This window comes from Falco rusticolus, chromosome 9 (assembly GCF_015220075.1).
Source record: "Falco rusticolus isolate bFalRus1 chromosome 9, bFalRus1.pri, whole genome shotgun sequence".
NCBI classification, from domain to species: domain Eukaryota; kingdom Metazoa; phylum Chordata; class Aves; order Falconiformes; family Falconidae; genus Falco; species Falco rusticolus.
The window spans coordinates 6,250,770-6,269,354 of record NC_051195.1 but is presented as its reverse complement, the minus strand read 5'-3'; the positions used below and the strand labels follow the sequence as shown (position 1 = coordinate 6,269,354).

The following is an 18,585-nucleotide window of genomic DNA, read 5'->3' as shown; positions in this document are numbered from 1 at the left end:
GCGCTGGTAGCCGGGCCCTTCGCACAGCCCCACGCCCCGGTGCCGAGGCTCCAGCGGCGCCCGGAGCTGCCGGGCGAGCAGGGCGGCGGGGGCAGCGGTGGCCAGCGCAGGCACTTGGGTCTTGTTTTGTGCTGCTGTGGCCGAGGCGAGCCCCGTCCCACTAGCCACGGTGCGAGCTGCTGCGTGCCCGGCCTCGCCGCGGGGCCGGGCGGGGTTGCTGCTGCCTGGCTCGGGCATGAGCGAAACCGCGGCCCTAGGGGAGAACGTTCCCTCCTGGCGATGGCATCTGCCTCACCGGGCAGAGGTCTCGTTGGTGCAGCGAACTGTACAGATCAGAGCAGCTTCTGGTTTGCCTTTCTGTTGTTTTTGAGGCTTGATGTGCAAAGCCAGTACATACCTCGGGGTTTGTGTTCCTTGCTCTGAACAATGAGCTCACCCAGTTGTGCTGTAAAGCATTACCCTAACGCTGCTGAATCTTAGGGCAAGAAATTGAGAGCTGGACCAAGTCATTTTTTTGAAATTTTTAGGTTTGTCAGCTTGCAAAGCAGTGAACGCTGAAGTACTCTGAAGTTCTTACTTTAAAACTTTGGTTTTCTCCTTTGTTGCCATTGCTTGAACTCCACCATCATTTTATAATTGTCATCTCTGGCCGCAGTAACCTCTCCTGAAGTCAGGCCTAAGCAGATTTTGTAATTACTGTATCATTGTTCACATGCTCCTTTTTGTCTCAATAAAATAAAAAAAAGAGAGATGCAATTAATCATATGATTTCAAATATATAGCTTACCTGCGTGCTTATATATAAAATTTGGGAATGCTCTTCCTGAACTCCAATATGAAGTCCTAAATCTACAGAAGATGATTTTATAGATGGACACAAAGAGATGCTTTGCGGTGGCATAGGTTTCCATCAGCAAATGTTTCAACAGATAGTGCAGCAATGGCATTTTATAATACTTTTGAGTTTTATGTTATTAATTTTCACTGTTTGATGTTTGTGTCTAGTAGCATGCAACCAACTTATAAAAAAAAGCCTCGTTCTTGATGTGAAGTGCTTTTTGTTCTTTGATGATGATCATGCTTTCCTAGGGGCTGGCAAGGTTTGATTGCATATGGATGTCATTCTCTGGTGCTGGTAGTTGATGCCAATACTGCTCAGACTTTACAGGTCTTGGAAAGACACAAAGCTAGCGTTGTCAAGGTGAGATGTACGTGTTTTAAGGTATATTACTTGATTCTGGTGTGTGTATTATTTTTCTAGATCACTGTAAATACTTGACATTATATTGCCCTTGATTTTCACATAAAATCTGTTGTAACATGTCTGTATTTTACATGATCTCTTTTACAGCTAAATCAAACCTTACATGCTGAAATTCGAGCTGAGGTTGGTTGTATACCTTCATAGAAGGTACAGAATATACAGAAACATTTGGTAGCATTATAGAACACAGACAGAAATGTTTCCAAGAAAGCTCTTCATGTGACAGAATTTCAAGTGAACATCACAAAATATCAAATGAATGTCTTCGTTGATATCCTGGCTGATCGTTCCTGTTGTGTGGGTAACCAGTGCACCATTCAACTAGAAAGTTACTTTGAAGTTTTTACTTCTCTTCTTACCTATAGGAAAGAAACAATAGCAGACTAAACTGAACATGTATTTAGCAATAAAAAATGTTTAAAATTTAAGCTTAAGGAATTTTATTTGATTAGAGAGAATTTTTAAACTGACTGGCAAAAAAGGAAGGTAGAAGGGTTAGGTTTCAAATTAGATATATTTATGTTGTTTTTTGAGTCTTGTGTACTGTGACATGTTTAAAAATAATGCTGAAACATCACAAAGGACTGAAAACTGATTTTTTCCAGCATGTTTGTGTAGGTACCCTAATCTTTCTGTGAAGTTTGGGGGTTCTCAGGGTTGCCCAAACATTGCTTTCAACTTACAGCTTTTGTCACTGTTATGAATTCGTTGGTGGTAAATGTTAGGCAACTTCTTTGACTCGGTAAGGAGAGATTATTTCTCAGTTATCTCAGAGCAAAGGTGTGTTCATGACAGCAACCACAGAGAATGAGCAGCACTGTGAATCAATACTTTTGCTTGCCTTCTGGCAACTTAACTTCTTTGGGTAAACATGCCTGTAGCCTCAGTTGTCTTCAAGCTGCCCTTTAAGGTGAACATATCCATTCCAATGTCTGTAATTGTGTAAAAAACAGAAAATGTAAGTGGTACAGAGGTAGCAGCTGTAGTGGTGACTGTGTTTTAAAGTTTTCACTTAGCTTGGATAATAAGTTGTCGCAAAATCCGTTTTTGGTCCATGTAGCGATAATATTTTAATGTGCTTCAGCTACATTCACTGGCTTTGAGAAGCAGCGTTATTTCGATGGGAAGCCAAATGCTGGAGTCCAGATAGTTTTTATATAATTTATAAGATAATTTTTCAAAACCACTATGTGATACTTTATTGATAGAAATAGACTGGAAGAAAAAGAGTAATTTGTAAGGAGGAAGAATGAAGTGAAATTCTGTTTTACTTTAAGAAATAGGCATTATATGAGGAAGTTATTATAAGGCCATGAACACTGCAGATACCTTTACATTTCTGAGAAATTTTGTACAATTCCTAACTTTTTTTTAAGCGTTTGTAAGTGCTAACAGCATAAATAAATTGGAGGGGATCTGTAAGAAGTCTGCTGTGTATGTCTGACTTAAACTCTTGGTAGCAGAGGTTCACGCCAGCAGGCTCAGTCTGCTGGTGGTCTTCTCCCCAAAACCCCACTTTCCAGTTCTGAAGAATTTCAACACACGTGAATCTGTAATAAAAACCCAATTGTTCCATAATTCTTCTGCAGTCCATTTAACTATTTTTCTAGAAGTACTTCCTGGCCTTTGGCTGTCATAACTGTGCATGGAATAGGTCGTGGTTTCACTGAAAATTGATCCATCTTTAGTTGTCCATCTGTCCACAGGGTGTTTGTGGGAGACTGATAAGTTTGTACGGAGTGGATTATGTCTGATTTTTTTTGAATCTTAACAAAGAGTACTTGAAAGAGTGCTTTTACAAAAGAAAATCTAGTTACAGGAGGAATTTTTTGATCTATCACAAAAATGAGAAGATTGAAATTGTATTTGTGTCTGTTTCAGTGTATTAATAAACAGATAATAAGGCATTATAAATTAGGTGAGATAGATTGTAAAAAAATACAGTTACTAAAACCCTCGCCTCTGGTTCCTGTTTCTGACAAATGCTGCTGTATTTTGAAGTCAGGGTAGAGAGTAGACTCGCAGTGACCAATACAGTCAGAAAATAATTTCTTGTAGCAGAGGTTCAAGTTGTGTGTGGGGACACTGTTGGAGCAGTGCGACTGCAGTAAGGAAAGGGGGCTTAAGATACCTCCACCTGAGCTGTGGTTAAGACTGATAGTGTAAAGATCTCCTTTTTGTTTTTCATAATTTGGTGACAACTCCTGCCTTGGGAAATAATGTTTTCCAGACTTGGAATTTGCTTCAAAGTAATATATGTTTAACTGAGGAATAAATAGCTTTGTAGGTATCTACAATTACCTTTTTTTAATAGCTACGTATAGGTATCCTTATGGGTAATTTTTTTTTGAACAGCAGGGAAGCAGGAACTGCAAAACTGAAATTTGCAGGTTGAGGAGAGTTTCCCAATAATTCTTTGTTATTCTGGTAGAAACATGGTTTGGGTTTACAGCTAAAGCTCTATGAAGATTGCTTGTCGTGCATGTGTTGTGTTTAATTTATTCTGCTAGGCTTTTGAGATGCGTATCTTGGAGGTGTGACTAGGATGTAGCACAAAGGTGGCTACAGTGCTCTGAATGTCGTTATAAATCTTAATTTATGTTGCAAAGTTAGTGATGCCTAATGAGAACTCTATTTGTATTTTTTTAATGTCATGCTTTCAATATCTGCAAAAAGTCTTGTGTTTGGCCTCACTGTTTCTCTGGTCTGGTACTGTGACAACACATAGCGATCTACAGCATCATTTTTGTAATAGGTAAATTCCCATTAGCTTAGCATTAAGGCTTCTTTATTCTGTTACTGTCTTCAGTCTCTCTTAGGGGCAGAAGTTCTCCTTTAAAGCAGAAAGCAAAACAAGTCTGTATTGAATAGATCAGGAAGAGGTCAGTGTTATCTCCTTATAATCTCATTAATTATAATGTCCTTATAATGTAGACAATGTTTCAAATTTTAAGACACAGTTTTCGTAAGTATTTCCAACTTGCAAGCCTGTGCAGCATGAAATCCCAAACCAGAAAGTTGGTATGTAGAAAAATCAGTGGGGGCAACAGGCTGAGGACAAAAAAGATAGTAGATGTCAGCAATAGCGTGGCATGAGATAACACATAGATTAAAGACTAACCTTCCTTCCCAATACTGTAATACATTTATATTTGATGGATTAGGAAAACAACATGGTTTAGGAGGTATATGAAAGTTAGGTGGCAAATTTTTACCTTGCATTTGTTTGGAAATCGTTGGGTATAGGTTTGTGGATGCCCACAGAGCCTTAAACATTGCCATTTAGTTTCCTCTATAAACATTTGTGTAAACTTTTTATAAATATAGCATATATTTACGGATTGATTTAGTTACCATCAGGAACAAGGGTTGTTGATTTATGTAATTTGAAAATACCAACCATCAGCCACGCAGCACAGTTACAACATAACTTAAATTTGCACAACTCATGATCGCTTAAAGGTATGCTCACAGAGATGCTATTAATATTAACTATTACTGCGCTTTTTTGTTAAGTTAATTGTTATTTGTGTATCCATCTGAAAAACGTGAAGTTTGGTATCTTTGTTAGATATGTTTGCCGCCTTTGACCAATTTTCATCTGTATCTTCAGGTTAAATGGGCTAAAGAAAATTACCATCACAATATTTGCTCTCCGTATTCTTTACGTTTAGCTTCTGCTGATGTTAGTGGAAAAATAATTGTGTGGGATGTGGCAACAGGAACAGCTCGTTGTGAAATACAAGAACACGCGAAACCAATTCAAGGTAATGATAGTGCGTGTTGTTTGTATGGAAGTTACTTTATGGTGCATTGTGTACAAATCCATCACCTAGCTTTTGTAGATTGTGCTCAGTTCTGCCATTAAATTTTACTGGTGGGATACTAGCTGCCTGTATGTTTGTTTACTCATTTTATATGTAAATGTAAGATTTACTGTTTCCCAGATGGATGCTGTGAGATTTAATTCATTATGGTAATACCTTCCAAGATTGGCAAAAAGTGGCAAAAAATGTGGCAAAAAAAGTATCTATTTTTATTAATGTTGTTGATTGAAATAGGAATATTTAGTGTCAGGCACCTCAACCTGCTTTTGAATTGGCGATGTAGTGCAGTTTGCACCTGAACGTTAATGCCTTCTGTAGTGGTGTAGTACTTTCTTAACTTACAGCAATGTAATACTGATAGTTTTGATTATGCACGTATACTTTGACAATTATTTAGATCGTTCATTATGTAGCTACTTCTGATCAAATATATTATCATGCTAACATACCTTTGCAATGTAACTAGAGAGAGACAGGGATTTTGGGCATCTGTGCAGTTGTCAAATTTACAACAGCAGGGAGGCTTTTCTGTGCATAGTAATATTACGATGTGAAAAGTGAAATGGAGAAAGAATGAGATACTGTGTAAATTCTTGCATAGGGGACAGTTGTAAATCAGGTAGGTTTCACGTTGGAGTTGGTCTTATGAAGTCTTGAAACTGAGTATGACATGTTTGAGTAGGTTCAGTGTAATTAAGTATATGTAAATGGTGAGGACATAAACAGTCCAGAGAAAAAAAGAAATTTAGAGATGGTATAAATAACTGAGTTTGGCTTTCATTTGAAAAAATCTAGTGGTAGTGTTCTCGTCCTTTGATTCTGTTCTGTGGGTGGTAGCCCAGTGCAGCTGGGAAGGTCTGAAAAATATCCAATAAACTCTATGCGAGCAGTTCTGGACAGGTGGATGTTTGGAGATTCTTTATCCCATTACCAGAGAAGAAATTGTGATCTCATTCAGGAATTTCACAAGTCTCTGAGGGAAGTAAAACAACCCCAAACAACAAAACCAAAACCCACAAACAAACCCCAAACAAACAAACAAAATCCTACAAAAAAACCAAAACAAACAAACAAGCGTGGAGAAAGGAGCTATGCATTTATGATGTAAGCTATAGAAGATTTATGTTTGCTTGTGCTAGAGGCAGAAATCTCTAGAAGCTAGAAGCCTGCCACAGAAGTCAGTACTATCTTAGTTGGTCTGATGAAGGAGAGAGAATGGAAAATGTAGCCACTGACCACGTGTAACACAATTAAGAGAATGTATTGGAGAGGAATAATGAGTGTCTTTTTCCTTGCTTTTTTTTGTGCTCGTCTATTAGCAAGGTGTTGTCCATCGGATGCTCCTTTTCATTCGTTAGCATCTTTTACTTCATCAGTGAAAAAGATAAGGTAGTCGTTAGAACAGGGAATCAAAAGATCTAGACTTCATTCCTTGCTGCATCACGCACTCAATACCATTTTTAGTGTTGCTTTAACAGGTGCAGTTTGTAGTTGGTACTAAGTACTCTACTACTGTTGTAACACTTGGGTTTTTTGGTTCTACCTACTTGTGGTAGGCACTTTTCTGTCTGTTGGAACCAGTTCTAACAGAGTGGACCAGGAGCTGGCTGGGGCACTGGCATCTGGTTAGCTTTGTGGCTGTGCTATTGTGGCTGTCACGTTTCCAGAACCTGCGGATGCAGCGAGTGGACTGTTGCCAGCATCAGAGTGGCTCTTTCAGAATTAGCTGGGAGGAATAACTCTGCAAGTACAGCAGCATCTACACGCTCTGCTGCATATTCCAGATTTCTGTTTATTACTACTGCTGTCTATGCTAGCAGTATGTCTGCAGATTATTTCTGAAGTAAAATTCAGAACACTTTTTTTTTTTTTTTCCCCCTTCCCTCTGAGAAACTACCATAATGAGTTTCTAAGAATAATTTATAGTTTATTTGGACTATTCTAAAAATTTGTGATGATGATTGTGTTATACCTGTTTTTTATTTTTGATTTCTATATGAAAGTCCACTTATGAGATTAAGTGGGTTTAATTTTATTCTATTTTTATAAATCTTGTGAAAGTAGATGCAATATTGTAAGTCTGATAGTGGGACACTGAAAATTTATTCTGTTGACTGCAGTTGATTTTATTAATTATTTTATTTCTCTGTGTGTGTGTTTATAAGTTGCATTTTATTTACTCCTGACACCAGTTCACTGAATGTTTGGTGGAGTTTTGACCATGCCATTTGAAGATTTCTCTAGGTTTTCAGACCCAATGAAGAATTTCCAGTCTGCTGGGTGAGAAAAAAAGTTAGTAAGCAACGGAATTAAAATTCTGTTCTGTCCTCAGTCCCTGATTTGATTCAACAATAACCTCTAACAAAAGCAGATTCTTTTCCTTTCCATTTCTGAGGCCTCTGGCTTTTTACAAGCCTGTAGAAAATGGTGCAAATACAGAGATCGAGCACCAGAGTCACCTGCTGGTTCTCTGTGTGGTACCTGTAAGAGCTTTGTAGGATAACGGGTGGAGCCTCACTGTTTCAGTGAGGATAAAAGCAGTGCATCGGTGTAAGGCACTCTTTATTTGATCCAAACTCAGCATTCAGCTGAGGAGGAGTTAACCTTTTGTTAACTTACGGTGTAGCTGATTAGCACACACATGGCTGATTTATTTATTTATTTTCTATGAAATCCAGTGAAGAGCACTTCCCAGCTCTGAAAAAGCTGAATTGATAGTACAGAGGAACAGCTCAGGAAGTAAGTTTTTTTGGTATCTAAATACATACGAATATGCTGTAGAGAAGGTGTGGCTTGGTGGGATCAGGCAGTGAGTGTAGGAGCTGGACTGGGAGGACTTCATCCACTGCCTGGGTGACCCATTCTGTTGTCTAAAGTACTGCCCCATGGAGCATGCAGGTAGCTTTAAGACAGCTCTTTTCAAGTCACTGAGGCATCTCTGACTGTTCTTACTGACAGAAAACTTAGTATTTCATGTCCATTTATCTGGAATGTTTAAATGATGCCCAGCCATGATAACTGGTGACCAGACCTCTTCAGGCTGACCCTAGCATTTAATCACTGTACTTGTATGCTTGATGATGCTTTACAGTCCGTTTCGTTTTACTCTTGAACTTAAGACTCTGTTTAAAAGTATTTGAAGTGGAGAAGACATTTGTTTCCAGGTCCAATACTGATACCATCTCAAATATTAACTTCGGATGGCGTTATGGTTCGTTTGTGGTGTCATCCCAGATATTACCTGGGATGGTGCATGGTTCTTTTGTTTCTACTCTACAGTGGTTCTGTGCAGTGCGGTATGTTGTTTCAGGTAGGAATTCACTGTCTGAAAAGATCTGACTTCCTCAGATAGAGGGTGTGGGTTGTGTGCATGTGGGTAGATGTGTGTAACCCAGTTTGTTGCTGCTTGGTAAAAACAGAAATTCAGGCCGTAAAAAAAATTTATTTTTTTAGAATTGTGAAATAGAGGTATCTTGTTACTAGCAAGTCACTGTTCATTTCATTAAAGGTGGGGTATTACAGAAGAAGAATAGTTTTAAAATAGAACAGGCTTTTTTTGAGAATTAATTTCACTGTTGTTCCTTCTTTCTTTTGACAGACATGCAGTGGTTGTGGAATCAAGATGCTTCTAGAGATTTACTGCTTGCAGTTCACCCGCCTAACTATATTGTACTGTGGAATGCAGACACAGGCACCAAACTGTGGAAGAAAAGTTATGCTGAAAATATCCTGTCTTTTTCATTTGACCCCTTTGATCCATCACACTTAGCTTGTAAGTTTATATGTATAAAATAATGTGACCAGGAAAAATGTTAAACTAAAATGTTAATATTGAGATGAAAAGTAATGGACTGGAGAGAATAATGTCATCAATGCCAAGAAGAAGTTTCAGAACAAAGACGGGAGTCTTTGGCTAGTGTAGAATCTTCTAAAATAAGATGCCATTGTGTAAAGGGGAGATGAAAAGTAGGCATGAGTAGAGAGGTTAGAATTCTGAAAAGAAATGTTTGAGACTTTACAAAAGAAGGTGTAAAGTATGTAGGTAGGGAGCTGGAGGAAGCCAAGTACAGAGAGGCTTGTTAAACTGACATAAAAAGCTAGAAAAGAATGGATGCTGGGGGAATATAGAGTGAGATGAGTAGACAAAAAATAAATACTTTTTTCAACAAAAAGGATTTCTTTTTAAAGGAATACAATGTGAGCATCGATTTCAGAAGCAATTCAGACATCAAAGGGGGATGTAGTGCAGATTTATTCACATTTTAGCAGAAAAAAAACCCCAAGAGAAGTAAGAGTCACTGTTTTATTCTTTAATTAATCTTCATCAGTCCTGATCTGTAATGAGACAGTGCAGTTCTGAGGCTTTGTAGTTGTATTTTTCAAAAATCTGTCATATCGTTCAACCTTCTATAAACGTGTAGTAAAATCTTAGCTCCGTCTTTACAGCTTAGCTGAATCTTTATGCTGCAACATAAACAATGTAAGTTAATGATTCTTTAAGCTATGTTCTGCATGAGAACGAAACTGGTGATGTAGCTGATACGGGCAACCCTGCCTTCTATTTGCATTGTGAAGCTTAAAGAAAAAAAAGTTGATGAGAGAGAATAACTGTTCTGAGCAACCAAGAGGTTTCTGCCAGTAATCCTCACAGTATTTTTTTAGTATAGATTTAATTTTGAAAGATTTAATTTTGTGGATATTAATTAATTGTAATGACCATTTTTTCAGTAGAGTGCGCCAGTGGTCTCAGGTTAAGAGTTTTCTACCTAATACAGTATTATTAAAGTTATTAGCATTTATCTCCACCAAAATTTCATTAAAATGGAATGTCGCAATCAAATTGCAGATTGCATTTTGCTATAATAAAAATTGTTTTTCTTGGTACAGTGCTCACCAGTGAAGGAATAGTGTTCATCTCTGACTTCTCCCCTTCCAAAGCTCCTGCCAGCTCAGGGAAGAAAGTTTACATCTCTAGTCCCCACTCCAGTCCTTCTCACAACAAGCTGGCTGCTGCTACAGGGGCCAAAAAGGCCCTTGATAAAGTAAAAATCTTGATCAGTAACGAAAAACCAAGGTAGGTTGCAAATATTTCTTCTCAGATCATGCTTTGTATACTTACATATTTTATATATATAATGAGGTAATTAGTTTTTAAAAAAAGAAATTTCATTGGGTTAGGCAGATAGATATGCTAGGTGAGGACATTATTTAAGAATAAAACATTGACAGTCATTCATCCTGTTCTGTTTGTAAAAATAGACGTATCATCCCAGTATATTGTATATAAGTTAATCCCATAATGTTCTCCCTTCACTAACAGGTTTTCGTGCAGGTATAAATTCAGAAACGAGTTTCTTAGGGGAAAAAATGTTGAAAATGGCCTAATGTAATTAGTTTCAATTGTGGAATGAGAAGGGATATAATAAGAGAATAAAAATCATGTAAGTACAGATCCCTGAGAAGAGTTTGTCATTCTGATGTAGATGATACTGCAGTAGGGAGGCGGTTTTTAAGTTAATAGTGTATAAATAAAAATAGAATTTATACATACCTATTTGTGTATTTTCTGACCTTTTAAAACTGAAGTTGTTGTGTTTTGAGATACACTTTTTTTTGTTAGAAATTCTCTAGGCCACTTTCCTGTCCAGTATAATTCTTTTTTTTCCTCTTGTATCTTCTACTTAAGTAATACAAGTATTTCTCAAACCTCTAGTGAATGTGAGAACAAGCTAATTATCAGTTAGCAGTTGACACCAAAATTTAGTGAAGCTATGAAATTTATAATCTGTTTTAATAAGGTGTTTAAACTGCAAACTGGAGAGAAGACTTGATACCTCCTCTTGTAATCATTTAAGAATTGTGATTTCCCTGTGAAGTTAATGGCATTGATCTTGTCATTTTGTGTTTTATAATGACTGATTTATGCTGCATTGGACAGAACACATGATTTGCAAGTACTGAGACAGTACATATGCTGCTTCAGCCTTATATGTGCTATGTAGTAACACCAAATCCACAAAAATACAATTTCCCTGCATTCTGCCAACTGCATTTTCAGTTGTATGTGAATATTGCCAAAGGTATGATAGTCTTTTCTTTTCTCCCTCCTTTTCCATCTGGAACACCTGAAAAAACTAGAATGGGAAAAAGGGAAGAATAATTATAGCAGCAATGATTTATGTGGTTTTACATGAGTTTAGGGGAACTTTGGGGAAAGAGGAGCAGGAGGTTGTCAGGAAGGTGATGGCAGACAAAAGGGGACTTGTACTTCTGAAGCAAGGCAGGAGATACAACTGTGTAGGGGGGTTAGTTGTGTGGTAGAATCAGGAGATTAAAAAACACGACTCGGAAGGTGTGATACGTTAAATGAGTTCAGAGGCTTTCAGAACTGAGCACAGTTATGAGAATGGTTTTCTTCAGTGTCACTTAAGTACAGTTCATTGGATTGCATGTACCTAATGAACCTCTTTACCTTGCAGTCAATCTTCTGTTAACATTCAACAAAATAATGAACTTTCCTGCTCTTTGCTACTTTATCTGAGTTTTGAAGGCTAGTGTTCTTGATAGGCTACTTCAATTCATTTCAAAATAAAGTAATATGCATAATAATATAAAAATTGAACTCAGCAGTATGTTTAAGAGTAATTTCCCATGAATACCAGTAAATGTCATTGCAGCTAGCAGTGTTCATAATTGAATTGGTTTGTATTTGAGATATGCAAGAGTTACACTTCTTCCATTTGAATCACATACTATTTTAAAAACTATTTTATAATCTTATTTAGACAAAAGTCAGCAGAGTGTGTATCTTGAAGGTCAGTGATGCTTTGCTATAGCTGTAGCAATTAAATTGAAACCTACAGTTGCCTAGTGATCAAAATAAGGAATATTTGAAAAAATGCAGTTGCAGGAAAATGTGTACTGTTAATTTTATTTTGAACTTGACGTATTTGTTGACACAACTTGATTAAATTTAATATATGATGTTTTACAGTGCTGAATCTGTAACACTCAATGACTGTCTTCAGTTGTCTTATTTGCCTTCCAAAAGAAACTACATGCTGCTGTTGTATCCCAGAGAAATTTTGATTCTTGACTTGGAAGTGAATCAGACAGTGGGTGTGATTGCAATTGAAAGAACAGGTGTGCCTTTCCTACAGGTAATGAAAATTTGATTGGGTTCTATCATTGTGGTAGTTTATTAAGATGATATACGAGTTCGTGACCCTCTGATTAGTTCTAGAGGGTGACAAGGAGTTAGCTTATCAGGAGGAAAAAGGTCCTCTAAACCAAGCATTGTTTAATTTAGTTTTCTGAAGTCTGCAGCAAACCCACTTCATTTTGAGGTGTTACAAAAGTTACCGGTGTGGAAATAGTGCTGTGGAAAAAGGACATTTCATTCTTCGGTGGTGAAGCTGCTTATGCACAAGTTAACACTAGATCTCTGATCATCTGCCTTTGCTTAATTAGACAGCTAAGTCTAGCCTGTGGTCTTACTGATACATCATTATTCACTTGGAATCGTGAATTCTGATGCCAAAAAAGAAAGTGTTGTTCTTTTAAAAAAGTGATAGCTAAAAGGAGTATGTAGGAGTGCATCAGTGTTTATAAAAAAACAAATGGCCAAACCCAAACAAAGCCCAAACCAGCAAATGATTAAAACAAAAACTTTCAATGAATTTCTCAAATTAATGGACTTCTAGTCACAAGTACTATAGCTAAAGAAATCATTGAAATGTTGCATTAATGGTAACTCTTTGTTGACCTGTATATACATCGGGAATTGCATGTTCATTTGCAAGTGTACTTTGCAAAGGATAAAATTTTGATAATGGAATATAATGTAGTATCTCTTTACCTAGGTAATTCCTTGTTTTCAGCGTGATGGGTTATTTTGCCTACATGAAAATGGTTGTATAACTTTAAGAGTTCGCAGATCAAACTGCACTATAACTGGAACTCCAAATGAAGAGCCAGGTAAGTTTTGTATCAAAAAAGTCCAGAAGTGAACTTTGAGGCATTTTAATTAATACTTTAATACCAATATTAACCATCATGCTTCATACAGGGTAGTGAGTTACAGCCCTTCTGGTATTTTTTCTCTTATAAATTAAATTAAATTTATGCTGTGCTTTCCCAAATTTGTTTTTGACTTCTCAGATATTTAGTACAAAGTAAGATATATTAATATCCTGCAAATCCTTTTATCACTAAATAATATCTCAGTTATGGAAGTGGCTTAACAGTCACATATACAAGAATGTTTTAGATACAAGATGATTAGAGTTTTCTTTTTATCTTTCAGAAAAAACCATATTTTTCAAGGAAACACAAGGTTTTGGATGTCATGGTCAATTGGAAGAATTGAGTTTAGAACTAAGACATGGGCTTAAAGATTAAAATTTAAATTATTAAACCTTTGTCTCTTTTACGTAATGTTACCAAGAATAGCCTTTTAAGTATAATGGAGGAGACTGGAAAAAAGAAGACAAACCATAGTTCTGTAAATGTAAAAAAGTCCTTCTTTTTGGTTAGAGTTTGTTTGGCTTTTTCGCTTTGGTTTTGACACTTCGGTAATTTCTAGTGAGCTAAATTACTTGTTTCCAGTGTTACCAATAAACCAAATGAGTTTTGGATTGTGGAGGGCAGATGCACTTTCTGCCCAGAGATGAAACAGTAATTTTGTACATTTTCCAAGATTGATGTGGAATAAGAGATTTTAAAGACTAAGTTACACTTTGGAGAACTTTTCAGAGCTGTGTTGTGTACAGCAAGATGAACAGCGTATAGTTTTTGATTGTTTTTCCTAATTGTTGCACAGGAAGCACGTGGATTTCAACCAAAGAACTCAGTCATGCTGCAAATTTACCTCTGTTGATTGATCACGTCCACATGTTTTCCACTCTAATTGTTTGTCCCCTGTGGGACATTGATGTTACAGATCCAGACCCAGTTCAGGAGCTGATTTATGATTTAAGAAGTCAGTGTGATGCTATCAGAGTAACAAAAACTGTTCGGCCCTTCAGTATGGTGTGTTGCCCAGTGAATGAGAACTCTGCAGCTCTCATAGTCAGTGATGGCAGGGTAATGATCTGGGAGTTAAAGTCCAGTATTTCTGGCAGAAATGTGCGTAACAGGTAATGGGATTTATTTTTCTTACCAAAGTTTCCATCTGTTATATTAACAAGTGGTGTGTAATATTTAATTATATTCTAAAAGCAACAGTGATGTCCTTGTGTGTATGGTATTGTGACATGTGCTATACATTTGTGTGAATGAAAGGAATAGTAACAAAATACATCATAGAAATAGGTTAGTTCCCTTGGTTTGGGGAAGTTAAGGAACTTATTTACTCTTCTTTCTTTAAAAAGTAATACCATACTAAGTGATCGGAATAAGGAAACAAAAGATAGAATGAATGTTCATATTATTTGGGGGAAACATTTTCTTCTCATTTGGCTTTCTTCAGACTGCATAATTTTCCTCAGGAATGGATCTTCCCTCTCATTTACATGAAAGGACTTCAAAATGAGAGTCTTGAAAGGACTAAATTTTTAGTAGGGCTTTCTGCTAGATAATGCATGAATTTGACACGGCACAATATGAGGCTGCACGGCAGGTGGCTGGAATACAGTGGTCTAAATATTGTTATATACAAAACCTTTAGAGTTTTATATTTTGAGCGGTCTCTAAAAATACTATACAAAGTAGCGTTGTTTTTTGAACATTCGGTGTATTAAGGTTGTTCAGCTGCAATAAACTTTTAAAGTATTATTGAATAAAATCAAGAACTTCCTGCCATAAAAGAAATAAAGAATTCTTAGTACGCTTTTAAATGACAGTAGAACCATATTGTCAATGTAGATCCCTTTGTTGCTTATCAGTCATTTAATGTTTTTATTCTTGGTGTTCTACAAAAATACTGTTAGATGCATTCTTTGTGATGCATATCCAAGACAGTTCTTTAGGATCCATATGTTGCTGGGTTTTACTACTTGTATTCTTAGACCCATTTCTAAAAAATTGATCTTTGTCATGATTATATAGCCAGGGAAAATGTAATAATAATATAAGAACTACTGAGTCTAGAAGGTTCTGGGTATGGTTGAATTGTACTGACAGGTAAAGCTTATTTCTAGTTGGCACAGGCTGTAATGGATTTTGAAGGAATCTTCTTCTGTTGGCTCTTGATCCTGCTGGATTTGATGGTCTTAATTAAAATTGGAACTCAAAGTCTGTTAAAGTGTGATTTTTAAAGAAAAAAGGCTGTGTATGTGCCTTAAAGTGCATTTTTGTGTACAGCTGGGTGCAGTCAGTGGTCTTTGGTCTTTGTTATGACGTAGACCTGCCCTCAGCCCAGCAAGATACGACTGCCAATGCTGCAAGGGCTGTTTGAGTCCCTTTTAGATGGAGATGTGCTGGAACCTAGTCACCCTCATTGGGGAAAAAATAACACAAGCCCTTGATGCACAGATATCCCGCAAGACTCTAAACGTAGGTAATACCATTAAGTTTCTGCTGTAGCTTTGTATATGCAGAGGCAGTCGTGTTTCGTATGTTTAGGTGAAAGGCACTGCTTCAGTTACGGGTGTCGTCATCTGGAACTTACATAAGAAGTTTACCTAGGTTAACAAAAACTGTTCCATAAGTTTGGGAATCTGTTCTTAAATGTCAAAATATTTATGATTGGTGCTCAGCTGTATTGATTAACATAGCTCAGCATATTAATACACAATATATTTAAAAGCCTTCATTCAATGCTCGCTTCAGAGCAAGGGATGTATCTGTTTTTCTGTTACTTACAAATATCTCTAAGAAAGATTAAAGTTGTTTTGTAAATTGTTCCTTTTTGTGTGCATTATGCTCATGGAAGTTGATAGGGGGAATAATCTTCCTAAAATATTGTGCAAGTAATAAGTGGTAGGAATACTGAAAGAACAACCTGGGGGAAAAACAAAGTCAAGGACCTAAGTCAACAGGCAATGCAGTTTGTATTAAGATCTTGTTTTCATTTCTTTTACAGCAGTTCAAGTGCATCACCTTTGTATTCCCCAGTCTCATTCTGTGGAATTCCTGTAGGAGCATTCCAAAATAAACTTCCAGACCTCTCGTTAGACAATATGATTGGTAAGAATTTCTTTCGCTAATATTACTGCTGCCCATTTCTAGGATTTTTGAATAATTTTGTAGATCTTAGCTTACTTAAGAAGTATGTATGTTAGAATTATTTTATATGCAATTTAAATAGTAAATCTGAAAGAAAAGAATTCCTGTTTGCTAAAGAAATTATCCAGTTAATCTTTTTGAGGATTTTGTGTTGAGGACTGATGTTCAAAGTTCATTTTCTCTGAGGAAAGAAAAAAGAAATTTCAAATGGAATTTGACTAAAGCTCCTTCATTTTTTGAAAGTAATCTTAAACGGATGAAGAGAATTTATGTGATGCATCCTATCTTTGTGAAATCTAGATAGTATCTGACACTTCAATATTGATAAATGTTCCATAAAGATAATGGTTACTGCTATGTTTTAAAACTAATTTTTGCTGGAAAAGCGAGTAGTGCTGCTCAAAGATACAAAGGTGCATATTTGGGATTGCTTTTATTAAAAATTATATTAGCCACTGCAGGCAGCTTACCACTGTGGCAGGTTCTTTCGCATTTTATCTTTTATGTTTAAAAATGACATTTAGGGCATGATTTTTCTCTTACCTGCATTTCCTGTAGTCATTGACATCATAGCTATTGTTATTTTGTACCTTGCTTACCTGTACTTCCTGACTGCAGGTGGTGTACAGCAGTGGAATTAAATCTTTTTTTGTGCCCATCTGTGTTCTTGTATCTGAGCAAATTCACTGTATTTCTAGTGGTAGATTGCACTCAGTTTTTACTGTTTGGAGTTATATCTCCATAAGTTTTTGAATTGGTCTAATAATAAAAAAATAAAGCTACCCTTGAATTCTGGAAGAAGACTGAAATTATTGCACTTACTCCGTCGTCGTCATCGTCCCCCTCCTTTTTTTTTTTTTCTCCTTACTGTTAGGGAAGACGGTTAGTATTGGAGAAATTAGAAGTGCAGTCTTCCAAAAAGTTTCACCAAAAGTTCAACAGGAAGGAATGTGTCTTTAAATAAACATTGCTATTTTATATGTTAGGCTATTTGTAGTTTTTATTATTGTTTATTTTATTGTAGTATTTATTATATTGTGTCTGATAACTTTCCATAACACCTCTGATTAAAATTTAATACTAACAAGTAATTAATTTTTAAGCAGGGCAAGGCACAATTGCTGGAGAAGAACAGTTAAAGAGCTCTTTTCTGCAAGAAGTGCACCTCAAATTTCTGCTGACGGGACTTCTTTCAGGACTTCCTTTGCCTCCATTTGCTATCCGTATGTGCCCACCTCTTACAACAAAAAATATTAAACAGTATGAACCAATCCTTGCTGTTGGTAAGTGCCTTGAATAGGTTATTCATGGCTTTCAAAATCATATATTCTATATTAAATACAAGTGTAGTTACTGATACAGAAAAAAAACAAATCAATCTGTCTTTTGATCCTTTGTAACTAATCACAGGTAGCAACCACTGTATTAGTTTGCATCCGTGATAGCCTTTGGATATTTTTTTTTCTGTCTAGGGTTTAAGTAATGCTACTTGAAGAATTGCAATATATTAACAGGTTTGTATTTATCCTTTCATTTACTATGATATTGGTCTGTTGACACACTCTGGTTAAGTGCTGCTTTCACTTCATTCTAAACACCAATAAATATGGACTTCTGCGGCACTGCGTTGCTAGAGTAAGTAAATGAGCTTCATAGAGACTGTATTTTTGTTCTGGTGTAAGTTCATAAAATTACACTTAAAGCACGTAATATTCCCCGAATGAATCTATTCTGTCTTATTACAAATGTAGTTGAACTCCTCTAGATATCAGAATAGTTGCCAGTGAGCACCTGATTTTTAACTGTAAGTTCTCCCTATTTAAGTGTGATTCTTCTGACATGCCTTTTCAGACCACGGATTTCACAGTGTATCGATACAGGTTGCTGTCTTTCTCTGCAGTCAGCAGACTGGAACTGTAGATACAGAGATGCTGTAATTTAAAGATCGTAGTAGTTTCTCAGATCAGACTTGCAGATTTAGGTTGTTGAAACCTGCTTCTGATATGTTTAAGATATCAGCTGATTCTGAGCTGCCCAGTCAAGACTGACTGTTGCAAGTCAGACTTGGGAGATTCTTGTTATTCTTAAGGTTGCCTGTGGTATGGAGCCTTAGGGTTTTGGATGGAGCACAGGGGTATTGCAAAGATGAATGTTACACAGGAGCTTACAAAGAGGATCCCACTCCAGTAATGAAAACACCATAATAATGCATGTATGTATGTGCGCAGTTCTCGTAGTACTTCAGTTATTACTGAGCTAAAAGTACCATCAGTAGCTGTGTTCTAAAATGTAGGCAAGCTATCATTACATGATGTGATGCTACTGAAA

At 36.6% G+C, this 18,585-nt stretch overlaps 1 protein-coding gene across 3 annotated transcripts in view; it reads left to right on the top strand.

The window, feature by feature from the left end:
* The window catches only part of WDR11 (WD repeat domain 11), a 46,222-nt gene that overhangs the window by 406 nt on the left and 27,231 nt on the right, over positions 1 to 18,585 (top strand). For 2 of the 3 annotated variants that reach the window (XM_037400066.1, XM_037400068.1), the window contains exons 2-10: positions 1,090 to 1,201; positions 4,878 to 5,031; positions 8,690 to 8,863; positions 9,979 to 10,165; positions 12,086 to 12,251; positions 12,954 to 13,068; positions 14,033 to 14,228; positions 16,115 to 16,218; positions 17,361 to 17,540. In XM_037400066.1, the coding sequence (XP_037255963.1) occupies positions 1,090 to 1,201; positions 4,878 to 5,031; positions 8,690 to 8,863; positions 9,979 to 10,165; positions 12,086 to 12,251; positions 12,954 to 13,068; positions 14,033 to 14,228; positions 16,115 to 16,218; positions 17,361 to 17,540 (1,388 nt within the window). The remainder of the gene's footprint in view (positions 1 to 1,089; positions 1,202 to 4,877; positions 5,032 to 8,689; positions 8,864 to 9,978; positions 10,166 to 12,085; positions 12,252 to 12,953; positions 13,069 to 14,032; positions 14,229 to 16,114; positions 16,219 to 17,360; positions 17,541 to 18,585) is intronic. The other variant, XM_037400067.1, reaches the window with a different exon arrangement.